This window comes from Myxocyprinus asiaticus, chromosome 31 (assembly GCF_019703515.2).
Source record: "Myxocyprinus asiaticus isolate MX2 ecotype Aquarium Trade chromosome 31, UBuf_Myxa_2, whole genome shotgun sequence".
Classification (NCBI taxonomy): domain Eukaryota; kingdom Metazoa; phylum Chordata; class Actinopteri; order Cypriniformes; family Catostomidae; genus Myxocyprinus; species Myxocyprinus asiaticus.
The window spans coordinates 41,079,642-41,097,919 of NC_059374.1; the positions used below are offsets into that span (position 1 = coordinate 41,079,642).

Here is an 18,278-nt window from a genome sequence, read left to right on the forward strand (position 1 = left end):
TCACTAGGATGCATCAATATAAAAATTAGCTGATACCAATACTGATTTTAACAAAAAGCTATAGGCCTGTACTGATATTTTGCTACTTACCTTATTTTTTCATCAAAGAATTATGGTCTGTTGAACACATGACACAATGAAAGATAAATACAAGATAAAAAAAAGAAATAAAAATTATAACATTATGATTAATTTGGGAGAAAATTATTTTTCCACTACTGCTTTTGCACTTAACAGACCTCAAATTTGACATATTATGATACACCATTACAAATTCAAATTACACTACAAAAATTAAAAATTAAGTAACGTTTACGCTAAAACAATAAAAAACTACTTATTTAAAAGGAATTAAAGTAAAAACAAGTTGATTTTTTTTGACCCTATTGGCAAGTATTTTCCCCTTGTTTTAAGCATAAACCTCACTCAACCTTGTTAGATTTCTTTGGAAACAAGACTTAATATCATCCTGCTTTTCAAGTATTTTTTTCTCTCTTGTTTTAAGGATGATTAGATATTTTTACCAGAAAATAAGACAAAAACACTCATTTTTATTTATTTATTTATCTTTTTGCAGTGTATACATATGTTGGGCAATTCCACGCAAATGTCAACCATACCATGGAAATAAAAAAATGTAAGAAAAGAAACAAATCCCCCTTTAAAATCGTTCATTTAGCTCTATATTTTACTGTATTGAAGTGGTCAAATGGATTTTTGATGAAATAGCACTATCACATGAGGGTTGCACCATTTCTAAAATAACACTGTCAACCAGCCATAGTTCATAATTGCAAAAGAGGGATTATAGGACCAGGGGCACGTCCAAGAGTATAGTAAGGGGTGGCATCCAGTAATTTTGTCTAATGCGGGGTGTGGATGGTTGCGGGGTTGTCAGCGTAGGAGTTCCATGTGACTGGGGGGTTGGCGGAGGAGGAATGCTGTGTCCTGCCAGACGTCAGACCGTGGGGGGGTGAGGGGGTTGTGTTGGGTGTGGGGGTAGGTGGCGGAATGTTGTTATGGACCATGCACAACATGGACGGGTTAGGCTGTTGCACACCGTCTCCAGGACGCGAGCGGGGTCCGAGTTGGGGTGTCAAAGCTTATTTTTAGGGTGGCGGATGCCACCCCATGCCACCCTTCTGGCCCCGCCCCTGTATATGACTCTTTATTTTTAGCTTATGTGAATAATAATCATTTTCCATAAAGACAAGGTAATATCTGAGAAATATATACACTCAATTTGTCATAACAATGCTTCTTTTTGAAATATGTCAAGTCAAAATTAATTTATTAACTTATTGTCATGAGGGTCTGTGGATGGTATACATGCAACATTTTGTGCAAATCAGACAGTTTGAAAATTTTGGTTTTCCAGAATTTTCTCCACCTTTCCTAATTACCACGAGAATTGCCGCTTGCGGCTATATTTTGGATTTTTTTATTTTTTTGGTATTTCTTTAATACTACACAGAAAAAAATTTATTTTAACCTATATACAACACAATAAATGCACGTAATCAATTATAAATAAACCACTGGTTTTCCATATCAGCGTTTTCATGCTTATGACCGATATGCCAATGGTTCTCCATCCATTCATCTTCTATAGCCGCTTGTCCTATGTAGGGTCACGGGTAGTGCTGGAGCCTATCCCAGCTGTCTTGGGCTAAAGGCAGGGAAACACCCTGGACAGGTGGCCAGTCTATCACAGGGCAACACACACAGACATTCACACTCTCACTTTCACCTATGGGCAATTTACAGTTTCCAATTCACTTAACTTGCATGTTTTTGGATTGTGGGGGAAACCAGAGCAACTGGAAGAAACCCACGTAAACACAAGCAGAACATGCAAACTCCAAAAAGAAAGGCCCTGGGTGAGACGGGGCTCGAACTGGGACCTTCTTAATGTGGGGCAACAGTACTTCCCCCATAAATATATCTCCTGAAGCTCAACTGGTAGAGCATGGTGCTAGCAACACCAAGATCATGGGTTCAATTCCAAGGGATCACACAAACTGATAAAATGTATACCTTGAATGCACTTTAAGTTCTTTGAATAAAAGCATCTGCTAAATGCATAAATGTAAATATAATTGGATGATAAATATTGGCATCGGTGCATCCCTAGTGACAACTTATGACAATGTTTTTGCAAAATGGGTGCAAAGGCTCTTTAGATTATTCAGATGAAACCGAATGCTGGTATGGTTTCTCTCTAGTATGCACTCTCTGATGTATTTTCAAGTTTTCTGGCCAACCGAAGCACTTGTCACAATGTGGGCACTTGTAAGGTTTTTCTCCAGTATGAATTCTCCTGTGCTTATTTAATTGGCTGGCTGAAGTAAAGGCCTTACCACACTCAGAGCACACGTGATCTTTTACACCTGCGTGTCTTTTCTGGTGATCTTTCAAATTGTCCAGTCGTGAAAAAAACTTTCCACAATCAGAACACCGGTGTGGCTTCTCATTTGTATGAACTTGCAGGTGTGTTGTCAGACGTGATGTTGTCGTAAAACGTTTACCGCACTGATCGCACTTGAATGGCTTTTCACCAGAGTGACTGCGCATGTGATATTTGAGATTAGTTTTTTCTAAGAAACTTTTTTCACACAGATGACATGTGTGAGGCTTCTCTCCGCTGTGAATTTTCATGTGCTTTCTAAGATTTTTTTGACATACAAACCCCTGTCCACACTGAGGGCATGTGTAAGGCTTCTCTCCGGTGTGAATTCTCATGTGAATCTTAAGGTTTTCTTTTTTTGAAATGCACTTTCCACACTCAGAGCAGATAAAACCCTTCTCTGTGAATTCTTTGTGAATAGTCATGTGTGTCTTAAGGCCTTCTTTACGTGCAAAACTCTTCCCACACTGAGGGCATGTGTAAGGCTTCTCTCCAGTGTGAACTCTCATGTGAATTTTAAGGTTTTCTTTTTGTGTGATGCTCTTTCCACACAGAGGGCACGTGTAAGGTGTCTGTCCAGTGTGAACTCTCATGTGTCTATTAAGATGTGCTTTACATGTGTAACTCTTTCCACATTGAATGCACATGTAAGGCCTCTCCCTAATGTGAATTGTTAAATGCATCTCAAGGTTGTCTTGACTTGTAAAAGTCTCTCCACACTCAACGCAGATGAAAGAGTTTCCAGCTTCAGTGTCATATGAGAAATTCAAAGTCTGTGAGCAGCTAAAATCGCTGTCTCCGGTTATTATGTAATGTTTCTCCTCCACTTCATTCAGTTCGTGATGTCCCTCTTGCTCTTCCATCATGTCTGAAATGAACATATTAAATAATCAAAAATCAATTCATGAGGGACCAATATGAAAACAAAACTGACCCCTTATTCAACATCAGAATATTAAGTTTTATATCAAGTTTGTGCTCCTCTGCAGTCAATAGTGAAGAATCAAGCATTGACCCCAACCTCTTTGTTCCTCAGTATCTTCATATTTTCTTCTGTACGATTCTGTATCACTCATGTCCTCACTTTCCTCTTTAACAAACTCCATCTTTTCCATAGTATATCACACAGATTTCAGTTGTTACACCTGGAGTTGTTCCTGCTGGTCTGAAGCACTTCTCTTGTAGGATGATGGGAATACTCACAGTATTTATTGGTGAATTGTTGTGGGAGTGGCTTCAATGAAGGTGTGAATTGTGATCGCTGTGAGGTACCAATCCTCTGAAGACCTGATCTGCCAAAAATAAAAAATACATGTCTGAAGTAGAGGTAAGGCTAATTTATACTTACTGGGTGAACAGGCTTTGCTTAGTTCGCCTACAAATGATGATGAAATGCAGTGACGTTTTTGTTCTGCCAAGGTGTTTGTTTGGTAAGATTTCTCCTGTTCGTGCACATCTCTGAAATTCTGGACCCAAGAGGACTCGGCTGGTCGAAGAGCATTGATGACTGGTTAAATCTATTCGTGGGTGTGGTTTGGATGTGGCACTTTTCGCACGTGCCAGCTTAGGAGTTGTTACCTAGGTTATTGTCGTTAAAATGGATAACTTTGAAGCCTGTCTCTCAGAGACTGTACGGAAATATACATTTTTTACATGATTTGCAACACAAACTCTACAAAGATAGCGTGGCCACGACAAATCAGTGGAGAAGATTTGAGATTTTAAAAGTGAAAGGGGCCGTGACAAGTTTAATAAAGCAAAGAAGCAGCACAGCGCTAAAAGCGGCGGTCCACGGAGAGAAAAACCTGCATTATTGGCTTTACTTGTGGTTGGAACAGTACGTTAAACACCATGACATCACCCTAAACAAACTAATTTTAAAACGACGTTACGCATAGTATAAACAGCGGCTTCATTCGCCTAGGGAGCTTTAGTTCGTCCAGGAGAAAAAAAAAGTTCAGCTTTTTCCAAAGTATAAACCAGGCCGTAGATGGATATATCGGTTTTGCTGATTAATCAGTGCCGATAGTTGCTTTTTGGAACTCTGTTATCGGCCAAAATCTATTACTAATTCATGCGTTCATGACCTCATCATCATCATCCAGTTTATTTATTTATTGTAATGCATTACTGGGAGGATGTTCTGCAGGTTCAGTAAATAAACTTAAATTGGTTCAAATGCAGCAGCTAGATCAGTGGTTCTCAACCCTGTTCCTGGAGGCCCCCCAACACTTCACATTTTGTATATCTCCCTTTTCTGACACAACCAATTCAGGTCTTGGAGTCTCCACTAACAAGCTGATGAGTTGAATCAGGTGTGTTTAATTAGGGAGATTTCAAAAATGTGTAGTGTTGGGGGGCCTCCAGGAACAGGATTGAGAACCACTGAGCTAGTGTTGACTAGAACCAATAAATATGATCATATCAGCCCAATTTTATCATCGCTACACTGGCTACCTGTTAAATTTCATATTGATTTAAAAATTCTGTTAATTACTAACAAAGCTTTGAATGGTCTAACACCACAGTACTCAAGCAACCTTTTATCATTCTATACTCCATCACGTTCACTAAAATCGCAAAATTCTGGCTTGTTAATAGTTCCTAGAATATCAAAATCCACAAAAGGAGGTAGATCCTTTTCCTATTTGGCTCAGAAACTATGGAATAGTCTCCCTAACACTGTTCGGGACGCAGACACAGTCTCTCTGTATAAGTATAGACTAAAAACTCACCTCTTCAGCCAGGCATACACCTGGCTTAACAATCAACTCATAGTTAAGCTCTATTAGTTAGGTCTACTGGAACCGGAAACACTTCTCATATTCTATAACTCTGCTTTTAAGTGAATGGCATCTATGCTTATATAATTCTATTTGTTTCCCTGTCTGTTACCAGAGCCGGATGTCCGACTCCCACTGCTATGTGTTGCTGATCGATGATGACTTTATACTTTATACTTTATAGAAAGTAGCGGCCATTTTCGGAACGCTCGCGGGAGGCTATTTCCAATCATGAAAGTGCGGCTTCAATCTACTTGAATGGGGAAAGATGGAAATCTAAAAAACGGTTGGTCAAGATTACAATCAAAGAACATATGTCAAATCAGCAGTAAAATCTGACAACAATGGTATCATAAAATTGTGCTTCTTTAACTCAAATTACACACACACAAAAAAAAAAAAAAAAAAAAATACGAGTTTGCGCGTTCTCGAGTTGATTGACAGGCGATGTCTGTAGCTAAAAGGTGATTGGCTATTTTACGTGTAAGGCGGGACTTACATTCACCCTCTGGCGCCCTCTAGACTCAAACTGGCAAAGTCTCGAAACATTGTGACGTAACGAAGCTTTGTTGGCTAAAATCAAGCGACTTGGCCAGTTTGATACCCTGCAAAGCGCTGGTTCGAAACAAAAGATTAATAAACGTTTCAGGGTTTCGAACGCGCCCATAACATCTGATATGAGAGCAAAACACAACTGCAAGAGACCTCCTTCTGACGCATGTGTACATAAGAACGCGTCGTCTCTTTCTTCAGTTGTCCGTGAACGGGTTTAAAGGGGCCGACTTGCAATGCTGAGTGAAAGTAAATAGATTAAGTCTGAAATTCAGAACTAAACATACATTATTTTTGTATGATAATATTCTAATATTTAATACAATAATCATAACAACTGTATGAACCTGCAAGGAATTAATACAACAACATAAGAGATACGTTATTCAAACAACAAGAGTGGTGAAGCCCTAATCAACAAAACAGAACCGAGCAAGACGGTCACTAAAAGACTCCAATAGTAACGCTGTTCTATATCATAAAATAATAAAAGCAGTAGTGGCTCCATCGAAAACATTGATTTCTTAGTGTCGTTTCCCTTCATGAACGCGTCTAACAGACAGCGAACACAAACATACTTCATGCAAACTCTAAAAAAAACACTTATTTATTATTGCAATACAAACATAAATGGCATGAACATTAATTGAGCAGCACTCACTCACCTCTCTCCAGCCGTAGAGTGTGAAATAAAGGAAAGAGGACGGAACTGGAGTGTACATTTCTCTTAAAGGGACAGTGTTTCATTTGAGTGATCTACTTTCAGTATGATCAGGGGAGGTCTGGCTTTTTTTTTTTAATTATTATTATTATTATCCTTATTTTTATTTGTTTATTTTTAACAAATGAACAAAGCTAGTGGTACACATACAAAAACACACATAAGGCCATATTACCTAAAAATCTTTAATGTACTACACAGTTCAGTCTAGCTTTAATACGGTTTTCACGTGTGATTTATGAGTTTCTTACTCAGAAATTGCACATGAATGCACCTTCAATTCGTAATGCAACTTTGAAAGAAAGACACTATTTTTATACCGGAGTTTGCGATTTGGGAGGAGCCATAAACGTTCAACATGGCAGAGGGTAGTGCGGTTTCTGTAGTGAATGAAAGGTTTTATTAATGTTTCCAAACGCAGCTACCTTTTTTGCGGCATATTGTAATTTTTATTATTTTTATTATTTTTATTTTTTTTTACATAGAGAAAATAGCATATATTAAACCAAAATTCCTACATTATCAACAGACTGAGGAACATATGTATTATGGTGTCAAAATAAGAGCCCCCTTACAAATAAGTGCTCTGCACGTGTCCTTCAAGTGCAGTCGGAAATTTCATAATTACGAGTTCCAAGCCCATGAATGACCATGCAAAGTCATATTAACAAGAGTTAATTCTCGTAAATCTAGATTAATTCTGTGCATTTTCACACTGAGAATAACTGGGTTTAACATTTTATTTTTTATTTTCTATTTTTTTGCTTTCAGAGGGTTTATATGGAGTTAGGATGAAAATAAGGTGCACTGTTCTGAGACCAGTGCAGACAGACAGCACACTGGAGGTTAAGTCATTCACTAAATAGGGAGCAAGTGAGCATCCTATAGCTCTCTATGCAGTCAAGTGCGTTCAATCCTAAAATCTGATCAAAAGTTCAGTTTCAGGCTGCAGATGATGTTTGGATCACTCAACATGTTTGACAGACATGTGACAATGATAATCAGTACATAGATTCAGAGTGTATAATGTATCATTTTATTTGAACATGGTTGACAGTGATTGGATGATGCTGGACATTACTTTGAATCAGAATTAATTATGCAAATTTCTGATGTAATGTCTGTAATGTCTCAAAAACATGAATAACCAACACTCCTGGAAACATAATAAACATTTTGATTGACTTTCTATAACGTGGTATTATTTAAAATGTCACAACTTAGTCCCACTGTCCACATATGTGGACATAATTTTTTTTAGAAAAACTATTTGCTATCTGCTCTCAATAAAGCTCATTTGGTCTCTTCGGAGGGCGGGGTTTTTGAAAGAGGGGCGTGGCTAATTCAATGGCTCAGCCTCGTTGAAACAGAACGGCTGAAATCGCTTACAGCACCTTTAAGTGACGTCTTTTATTTTATAATATCTGGCAACACGGCGAAGCCCCTCCCCCAACAACCACCTATAAATACAGATAATATTCGCATCATCCTACGAAAGAGGAAGTGTTGTCACACAAGCAGGAATAACATCTGAACTCTATGGAAAAAGATGGTGTTTGTTGAAGAGGAAAATGATCCTGAAGCATATACAGTGGAACAAAGAGGTTGGTGTCCATTCTCCTGTTCACTTTCTGTGCAAATTAGAAAGAGATCCAACTCCCTGAAAGATATTTATGAAATGAGTGTTGTAAGATATCTCACTGGTCTCTGTGAGAGCTGTAGACTCTGTAAACAGCAAATAAATATGTGTCCGTGGACAATGACGCTTTCGACCTGTTGATCATTTTGCGCATTCTCATAGTTTTGTAGTTGCAGTGAATTATTGAGGCTTAATGCCATTTTTAAGCCATGTTGTTCATATCAATTGTCTGATGAGGGCGCTATTTTGCTGCTGTTGTTTTTAACAACCTTTTGTGCATGATGGTTGTCTCAAAGCTCATTTGGTATTTTTGGAGTGCAGGGTTCAACGGCTGAAATCGCTTGCGTTTAATGAGTAGAACTTTATTGTAAAATGTTACTGTTCAAGGATATTTTAATAAAATCAAACTATTGTGTTGTCCTTTCATTCAGTGTACAAAAGGTAGTTAATAAATCAGTTTCACAGTGTAGGTGAGAATAACATTATTTGTAGTAGTTTTACACATCTTTAGCTGTGTGCAAAGTTATAAAAATTGGGGTGGGGGGTTGGTTTGGGGTAGAGACAGACCGATACTGTATATCGGTCTTGCCGATTAATCTGTGCCGATAGTTGCTTTTTGGGGTCATCGGCAAAAATCTATGCTGATAGTTGACGATACTTTTCCCCCCCCCCCCCCCCCGTGTTCCTCTGTGACCACCGTTTGAGGATTCTGCAGTTGGAACATCTTGGTTCAACAGTGTAACAGCAGCCTCTAGAGGTGAAATAAAAACAATCACTGACACCTTGTGGAGATTCACTGTATCTAAATCTTTCATCATTGACAATATTTGCCTATATATTTATCCTTACTTCAATGCATATTTTGTTTTTTTGATTAGATGATCAAGTGTTCTCAGTTAAATTGAGGGCATGCTAAGTAAAATGCGATTATATTAAAAAGGAGCCCTGTCTTCAACTTCATATCATGTGAAGAATTAATAAAGAGAATCTCATCTGGTAAAAAAAAAAAAAGGCTATAAAAAGCTTAATTTGGTAAAAACCTAAAAATAGAACATTGTAATGGAGTTAAGTCTCTGTCATTTCAAAATAAGAGTCCCTGATCCATTTCGGGCTTGTTTATAGTTAAAAGTCCCTTCTTATGCGGGACTTTTTTTCTGGTTATTATTGGGATTTTAATCATTTTGGACTCTTTACTTGTGCCCGTCTTTGCAAGGAAAGACTAAATCAAATCACTTTTACTGACTAAGAAAACTATGTTCTATAAATCGATTTTAAAAACTACCGGCAGATTAATCGTTTATTGGCCTTTTCCACCACTTTAGTTATCGGTATTGGCAAAATCCACTATCGGTTGACCCCCTTAGTTGGTGGGCACTTTAATCAGGTTGTGCTTTCCTGATTAATAGTGCTGAATCATCCAATCAGGTATCACTTTCCTCATGCAAAGCCTGCAATGATGTCACTTTCTGCCTGTGAAGTGTAAACTAGGTTTAAGGGGCCAGACAGACAAAACACATTTTTTAAGCTAAGAAAATACTTTTGAAAAATATGCAAGGGGCTGTTCACAACATGCATTGACACTTGTTTTTAAACTACATCTAAAAAAAGGCAGGGCAGTGCTCAAAGATGCACGTTTACATAGAAAAACAGTATGATTTATGGTATTTGATGGTATTAACACGAGAACGTCTTTGTTTCACGGAAGGTTAATTTGGTCATTGTTTGCTTTCTGCAATTAATCTGTTCACTTATGTTCACATTTTACTGCCGTGATTGATTTTTGACTATTTAATATGTTCATTTTAGATCTCCTGGGAGTGAATGAGGAGAAACGTCACAGTTTCATAACTGGAGAAGGATCTTTGAGCTGCTCACAGAACTGCAGACCTCGACGTTCAAAGGCTAAATATTCTTTCACGTGGCTTCAGTGTGAAAACAGTTTCACAAATGAAGAAGGCATAGACCTTCATACCGGAAAAAAACAGAAGAAGCCGTTCACCTGCAATCAGTGTAAAAAAAGCTTCGCAATTAGAGGAAGCCTTCGGCGTCACATGAGATTTCACACTGGAGAGAGGCTTTGCACGTGCCAACAGTGTGGAAATAACTTCATGTCAGCAGCGCACCTCAATAGACACATGAGAGTTCACACTGGAGAGAAGTCTTTTGCGTGCCCTCAGTGTGGGAAAACTTTCAAAAATAAATCAGGACTCGATTATCATCTGCACTCACACTCTGGAGAAAAGCCTTTTAACTGTGATCAGTGTGATAAAAAGTTTGCCTTTGGATACCGTCTAAAAGTCCACCTGAAAGTTCATGCCAATGAGAAGCCTTACTTGTGTTCATTTTGTGAAAAGCGTTTTTCCCGGCTGCAGTATTTTAAACTGCACCAGAAATGGCATACTGGGAGTGATTATGTGTGCTTGGAGTGTGGGAAGGCCTTTATTTCAGCAAACCAATTGAAGACTCATGAGAGAATTCATACAGGAGAGATGCCGTTCAAGTGCTCTCATTGTGACAAGACATTCAAAGTGTTAGGAAACATGAGAACACATGAGAGAGTACATACTAGAGAGAAACCATACCACTGCTCTCCATGTGGAATGCGCTTCACACAATTAGGTTCCCTACAGAGTCATATCAAAAAACACTGTCCAAAGTCGTCACAATGAGCCAGTCTTCACCATTAGATCTAATAGTGTGAGATTCAGAAACTCAAAACATGAAGTTTCCCCAGAACAATATATAAAATATAGGAGGTTCATTTTCTGAATTTACCTGCTGTTGATGGTCACGTATTAGTTCTGAGCACGAGTGTGTTGCTGTGTAGGGATGTTTTTCTTTTTTGTTGGAGGTAGTGATAGCACTTATTGCATGAGTTGTGCATGGTATGTTTGTTTTAATAATGTATTTCCATCCATATCCAAATCTGTACAATTTTAAACGATTTTATTGTATTGATCTATTGGCAGTTTTCAAGGTGATGCATAGGCAACTGACAAGACTTGCTTGGAAAGGGAATAAAAGAGTGCTGTGGTGTCTTAACTAGCTCAGCTCTTACAGTTTGGATGAAAAGATGTCTGTTTTAGCAGTAAAGCCAATTTTCTACTATGTAGGATGTTTGCAAAAGCCTGTCTAGTGTTCTAGTTTTAAGGTGCATTAAATGTATAGCTTTCCTAAAATGAAATCCTGTCATCATTTACTCACCCTCATGTCGTTCCAAACCTGTAAGACTTTCGTCTGTGGAACATAAAAAGGGAATTATTTAATGAATGGCCTGTCAGCTGATTTTAGGACAATGGCAGTACGTACTGTAGTAACTAGTAGGGCTGCCCCCTGATAGTCGACCAAAGGTTAGTCGATGAGAAGACTCTTGGTTGACCAAGTTTTGATTGGTCGGTTGGTTGCAGAAAAAAACTCCACATAAAAACGACGAACACCGGTATTAGCGCTGGTTGGACGCTAGGTGGTACTATGGGGTAATTTTCATTAAGCAGGGTTAGGGTTAAGCCTACACAATAAAGCAAGACACCTTGATTTCAAACTTTGAACTTTAATTTTTATTTATTTTAACTAAAAATTCAATGAAACTGGAAAAAATTAAATAAGTGCAATTAAAATGTGTGTACTTCAACTTTTTGAAAGATGGTTTTACAACAGTTGTCAACATCTCTCTGGCAAAGAACCTACTTCATTTGTGCATTCTCTTCCGGTCGGGTATTTCGTTATCCGGGAAAATACATTGTTCCCACCTTCATGAGATCGCTAGATATTGCAATACATATATCCAATTACATCGGTAACCCCTGGGCTGAGGGATCAGTGAATATTCTTGCTTTAGTGATTTTGCATTGAAAATTAAATTATTTAAAAAAACGAAAAACTTAAATCAAATACATTTCTAAATTCAAATTGCACTCGAAACGAAAAAGCAATTAAAATAACGAAGTGATCAAAGAATAATAAATATATATATATATATATATATACACCTTTCCATTTACCATCAGGCAAGAATCCGTCTTAACATCATGGTGGAAATTTACTTACACAAATGAAGACATAAAAACAATTATAAATGTAAAAATAATAATTATGATGATATTAATCACTGTAATATAAATCATGGTTCGAGGTGAACGTGTTTTTGTATTTTATGTTTTGATCATAGATGTAGAGGTTGCAGAGTTGCGTTCACAATGAACTGCTCTGTGGAAATAAAGTGAACTGAATTCAAAGCACCTCCTGAGCTGAGATGTCTGAGGTCATTTGCAGCGCTCTTAGACGATACTGTTCTTGCACAAAATAAATCGCAAGACAGACACAGAGTGAGAACCTTTTAGATGCGCATGTTCCACGAGACTGCACGCCTCAACAAACAGCGTGTCATACATGCACATAGACGGCTTTTCTGTCATCTGTTCTGAATAATATAATAAAGTGTGTTTCTTCAAGCGTGCATCTGTGTTTCTACGGGCAAATTATTTGTAATATTAATTTGATAATAATAATAGCCTATTAATAATAATAATTTAATACATGTGAAAATGAGCCAAATATCGTCTTTACATCATCAAAGGCATCATCTTTTGGCGATCCCGGAGATCATCGTCTATCGGCACAACCCTAATGTGCATTTCTCTTTATAAATTAACTAAATGTTCAGACAGTCTCCTTGCTGGTTTTTCCGACACATTCAGGATCATAACCGCTTTTGCCGGTGTCGCTGTGGCTCGCTTCGTGCGTACGCTTGTAAAATGTATATTTTAAAGGCTCATTATTACAGTTTAGTATTTCTGTGTAATGTAGAACAGTGTTAGCAATGTTACTTATAACATACTTTCTCAGCCCTGGAGCTCAAACCATTTTCTGATGCCCCCCCCAAAAATATATATTCAAGTAATTAAATTAATATAAACGTGTGACTAGTCGACTAATCTCTTAAATTAACTCCTACTAGTTGACTAGGAAAATCTTTGATCGGTGGCAGCCCTAGTAACTAGGAATGCCATAAAATATCAATACACTGATTATTGATCAGCACGTTATTTTCTTGATATGCTTTTTAGGCATCAATATATTAACATTAGCCGATATTTAAATTAGAAGCCTAATTTGTGTTCTTTCTAATTCACAGTCCGTTGGCCTTCCGTTTAATGTAGTCTGGTGTAATAGCTTTGGGAGACCACAAGTGGGTGATATAACATTCACTGTACTTAATACCAATGTTACATATTAATGCGTGAAAAAGGCATCAATCCTAAGCCAAGTAGTGACTCACTTTAATGCTTAATGAAGTGCCAGAAAGTGTCATAAAAATAGTCATATTACACAAGGTTTCTGAAGGCATACATGCACTTTGTGTGTTGAACAGACTGTAATTTTAAGTTGTTATGCACTTTCAAATCAAAGGTAAAATCTTTAAATAGCACTGAAATCCAATATGGCGCCAACAGTGAGAACAACAGACATCATTTATTCTTGTACATCACGTTACCATACATCATATCACATGAATAACGAATGATGTAATAAGTACAACATGACAACAGAGCAGTCCAGTTTAGAAAACAAAAAGTATCATAAAAAAATAAAATAACTTTCAAAAGGGTAAATCGACAGCTCAAAGTGTACAAAGTAGGTAAAAAAGGCTATAAATTGTATAATCTTAAAATTCAAACAGGGAGATTCAATGATTTACAGAAATTCACATGTTAATGTATATATAAAAAAAGACCTTTTTCTATTTTGAAATGACGTAGCTGTCATAATGTTTATTTGTATACTTTATAATTGTTTATACTTTATAATTGTTTTCCCTATGTCCCAGACCCAGACATTAAATCTTGAAATAAGAAAATCCATCATTAAAATATGAATTACCTTTTTAAAATGATAATTTAAAGAGTGGAATATGCATAAACCATTTAATTATTTACAGTGTAAATTGTTTTTGTTTTTTTTATCAGTGTTTCAAAAATTACAACTGTCCCACAGTTGTGGTGTCAATTTTGCCCCTAATAAAGCTCTTTCAAAAAGTTAGTGTACTTGTTAATCAAGTGGACAAAAGTGTCAGTGAAGAGCATGCTTGAGATGAAATATGAGACAAAACAAAGAAAAATCAAGGCAAATATTACTTGTGCGCAGAATATTTGTATTGGGAGTCATCGCTTCCATGAGCACTTGACCATGCCTATTATATTATCTGGCACCAACAATCATGCCACAGTCCAAATCACTGCGATCACATTTTTTCCCCATTTTGTTGGTTGATGTGAACATTAACTGAAGCTCCTGACCCGTATCTGATTTTATGCACTGCACTGCTGCCACATGATTGGCTGATTAGATAATCACATGGATGATTGTTGGTGCCAGATGGGCTGGTTTGTGTATTTCTGTAACTGCTGATCTCCTGGGATTTTCACACACAACAGTCTCTAGAATTTACTCCGAATGGTGCCAAAAACAAAAAACATCCAGTGAGTGGCAGTTCTGTGGATGGAAACACCTTGTTGATGAGAGAGGTCAACAGAGAATGGCCAGACTGGTTTGAACTGACAAGTCTACGGTAACTCAGATAACTGCTCTGTACAATTGTAGTGAGCAGAATAGCATCTCTGAATGCTATTCTGAGATGCGGGTTGGCGCTGTTTTAGCAGCATGAGGGGGACCTTCACAATATTAGGCAGGTGGTTTTAATGTTGTGGCTGATCGGTTTATATATATATATGTATATATTCTTGTTGCACTCTAATCTGTCTTGGATACTGTTATACTGATGCAACTGAAACTTTGTAATGCAGCACATTTCGTACTACTGTGTCCTTCAGATGAATTGCTTATGATGTATTATTGCTCTTTTGTAAGTCACTTTGGATAAAAGCGTCTGCCAAATGTAAATGTAATTCCAATCTAGCTGAATTTGGCAAAATTACACACACACACACACACACACACACACAGACACACACACAAATGTAAAACATTAAAAATGGAATTTCCATCAGCGTAATTTCCAGCACACAATACAGGATTTGAGACGTGCTGGAAATGACGTAGTGGTGAATCTCAGAAAGAAACAAAATAACAAAAATGACATAAATCTCCTGTGATGCATGTACATACACAGTTGGACATTATTAATAGACAAAAAATAAAAATAATAAAAAATAAAAAAATAAATAATAATAATAATAATAATAATAATATTATATATATATATATATATATATATATATATATATATATATATATATATATATATATATATATATTTTTTTTTTTTAAGTGTGAAAACTTTTGAAAAATCCACAGTGCTAAAACAAACACCAATATTAAAAATGACAGATTTATAATAATGATATTAATGTCCCAACAATTTTATAAGAACATGTAATATTATAATTAATAATAATAATAAGCCTATTCTTACGATTATTATCTAAAGTAAGATAAATGTAAGAAAAAAGGACAATTGTGACAAAAATGTTTGTTTAGCTATCTCCAAAAATAATTATGAACAAATAAACTGCTTGAGCAGACGGCGATGTCAAGTGGTATTTGTTACTTTATTCAGCGCTGAAGAGGATGGACCAATCAGAGTCGTTTCTGATGGCTCGGTAAGGCATTTTAAAATCAGGAGATTATATTTACATTAGTATCTCAAATAACAATCCTTAGAATTAATAGATTAAACAAAATATATACTTTCAGCTTTCAGAGCCATCCAGCGCCCACTGATGGAATAACTGGAACTCTGAAATGGTTGGATTTCTCAATACCCTGCATCAGAACAATATCAGAACAATCAGGTAAATTAATACATTCAGCTGAGCGAAAATATCAGTATATGTTTAGGCTTTAATCTCTTCATACGCCGGTACAGTAGGTGGCGCTGTGTATCTTTACAGTTGGTTCGGAACCTGCTAATAAACCATGTGAAGAAACTGAGGCGTTCACGGAGTGCAACGTCGTGACAGTGTGGGGGGATTTTTGAGACGGCAAACAACTTTAAATCCAGAAACGAGTCTAGAAGAGGAGAGTAAGAACACACACTACAACAGGTAAAAAAGAAGCTTTAAACAGACATCTAATAGAGGCTCAATTGAATTTAATAAAGACCGTTTGTATTGAACGGATGTGTGCTGTTTACATACATTCAGACTCGACTCTCGGTTATTTACTGTCGCTAAATGTAGTTGATTACATATTTTAAGCCCTATTGTGATAGTGTATTTGCTAGAGATGTGGTTAGCTCAACGAGCAGGGTTACCACGATCATGTAAAATCTTCAGGAATATTTCTATAGAAAAGAGAAGAGCGCAACCGTCTGGTTACGAATGGAAAAATCCCATTAATTTCTTCCATAGACAAATACATTTTCAACTCTAACTTATAAACCTTTAAGCCTTGTGCGACCTAAGGGACAGTTTTAATAATTTTTAATTTTATTTTTAATCATTTTGGCTGTGTTAATGCCAAAGGCATACATTTTGCCAAATGTTTTCCCATTTTTGCGGGAATTTTGATATTTCAACCTCTTACGTCTATAATACATTGTGTAAACAAAATAGTTACACTCAGGACCTTCAGGACAAAAATGTCCCCATTGAAACCCAGTAAAACGGCAATATTTGATCCCAGTGCCATTAAAGCATAAAATCATGAATTCTATGATATTATACTTTAATTCTGGAGCCCTGGCTTCAAATTAGAATGTTTTAAATATTTTCCACCAGATGGCGCCATTTTTCTCATGTTTAGCCTATGGAGCAAATACATGCTTTTTCCCTATTTTCTGTTTGCTGTATTATAGAGCACTGCAGGACAACTGAATAAATGATGCAGCTAAAATTGTGTGGGTGTGTTGGTATGGATGTCAGAGTGTGTTTTGTATGTGTGTATTGAGAAGTGTGTGTGTGTGTGTGTGAGTGAGTGAGTGAGTGACAAACAACAGTGGCATTATGTAAACAAACTGGCATTTAAAGTGTTAAAATCCTGAAAATGAGTGAATATTTGGTAGTTATGATCAGGACTGATGTTGGTTAAAAAAAAAAGTCAGTGAAAGTGGAAAATAATATTATTATGGCAGTTTTTTGATGTGGACATTTTTGTCCTCTAAGGACCTCTGAGTAAGAAGCTTCTCGAGGACACAGGAGCATCCAATGCGGAAGACTTAAATGCACGTTTAAATTCTCCTCCCCTTTTACTTCTGGTACAATAGTTTTAATTCAAGTTTCACCTTTTACAGTTTAAATAAACCATAATTGTCTCATACTTCAACAGTGCATTTTGAATTATTTGGATTTATTATGAATATATTAATAAAACAAATTTCAATAACATAACGGCAAGCATGCTGAGGTACTGCAGCTGTGCAAAAATGGCACTTTGAAGTGATGTGTGAGTGAGCAATGACATAACATTTTACAAATATTTCTTGCTTTGATTCCACTGTCCTCGTTTCCTTGTTTCCTAAGAGGGTGGAGGTGGGAAACGAGGAAAGGAAGCAAGAAAAGTACACGTGGATGCACAATTTAAGAAATGAGATGCACCAAGTAACTAGAGTCTTTTGAATCCACTCACCAAAAAGATTAGTTTTGATTCGTTCATTGACCATTTATGCAAATTACACCTTTAAGCCTTGTGATGTTGCCAAACGACTGTTTATGTTTGAGTTTCATTAATGTCCATATGTCATTGTAATGTGTGGTCATCACTCACTTTTATTCATAATTCATTCGGTCCCTTTTCTTGTTAAACGAGATTGATGAACTAAACAAACTACATTCATCTTCTCCTCTTGTTCAGTAGAACAGCAGATCCTCATTCATGAATGAGATGACAGATTCATTAATTTTTTTTGCAAATGAGTTTACCAGTACATTGAGTTCGTTCATGAACGAGATGTCTCCTCTTGTTTAGACTCTAATGACCAATTACTACTAGTTCAGTGGTTGAAATCAATAATATTCATACCGCAGTCTTTACAGGCATGAAAAGCAGTAGAGCTCATTGGCTTAGAAAGGAAGAGACTAGGGATGTTCCGTTAATTATTTTTGAGTACGAGTACCGATAATTTTTTTTTTTACTTACTCGCCGATACCGAGTTCAATACCTGTTTTTTTTTTTTTTTCTGAACTCAATATCAGCAGTTTATTTCAATTTTATCATCAA

At 36.7% G+C, this 18,278-nt stretch overlaps 3 protein-coding genes across 7 annotated transcripts in view; 2 read left to right on the forward strand and 1 right to left on the reverse strand.

The window, feature by feature from the left end:
• Positions 1–545: 545 nt before the first annotated feature.
• LOC127422607 (zinc finger protein OZF-like) lies at positions 546–6,456 on the reverse strand. The gene is made up of 3 exons (XM_051666322.1): positions 6,408–6,456; positions 3,429–3,699; positions 546–3,275 (listed from the first exon to the last, which is right to left on the reverse strand). The coding sequence occupies exons 2-3, from the start codon at positions 3,520–3,522 to the stop codon at positions 2,185–2,187; spliced, it is 1,185 nt and encodes a 394-aa protein (XP_051522282.1). The 5' UTR covers positions 3,523–3,699; positions 6,408–6,456; the 3' UTR covers positions 546–2,184.
• A 1,510-nt stretch (positions 6,457–7,966) lies between these two features.
• Positions 7,967–11,251, forward strand: LOC127422621 (gastrula zinc finger protein XlCGF7.1-like). The gene is made up of 2 exons (XM_051666365.1): positions 7,967–8,067; positions 9,909–11,251. Exons 1-2 carry the CDS (start codon positions 8,013–8,015, stop codon positions 10,769–10,771), a joined length of 918 nt encoding a protein of 305 aa, XP_051522325.1. The 5' UTR covers positions 7,967–8,012; the 3' UTR covers positions 10,772–11,251.
• A 4,790-nt stretch (positions 11,252–16,041) lies between these two features.
• Positions 16,042–18,278, forward strand: part of LOC127422596 (gastrula zinc finger protein XlCGF57.1-like) — a 50,184-nt gene continuing 47,947 nt past the window's right edge. For 4 of the 5 annotated variants that reach the window (XR_007894197.1, XM_051666258.1, XM_051666259.1 and 1 more), the window contains exon 1: positions 16,042–16,165. The gene's annotated coding sequence lies outside the window, so the exon portion shown is untranslated. The remainder of the gene's footprint in view (positions 16,166–18,278) is intronic. The other variant, XR_007894196.1, reaches the window with a different exon arrangement.

Coding starts and splice junctions, on each gene's coding strand:
- LOC127422607 (XM_051666322.1), bottom strand. CDS start 3,522: ATGGAAAAGATGGAGTTTGTTAAAGAGGAAAGTGAGGACATGAGTGAT. Junction 3,276..3,428: donor AGATACTGAGGAACAAAGAG/GTTGGGGTCAAT, acceptor TGTTCATTTCAG/ACATGATGGAAGAGCAAGAG.
- LOC127422621 (XM_051666365.1), top strand. CDS start 8,013: ATGGTGTTTGTTGAAGAGGAAAATGATCCTGAAGCATATACAGTGGAA. Junction 8,068..9,908: donor ATATACAGTGGAACAAAGAG/GTTGGTGTCCAT, acceptor TGTTCATTTTAG/ATCTCCTGGGAGTGAATGAG.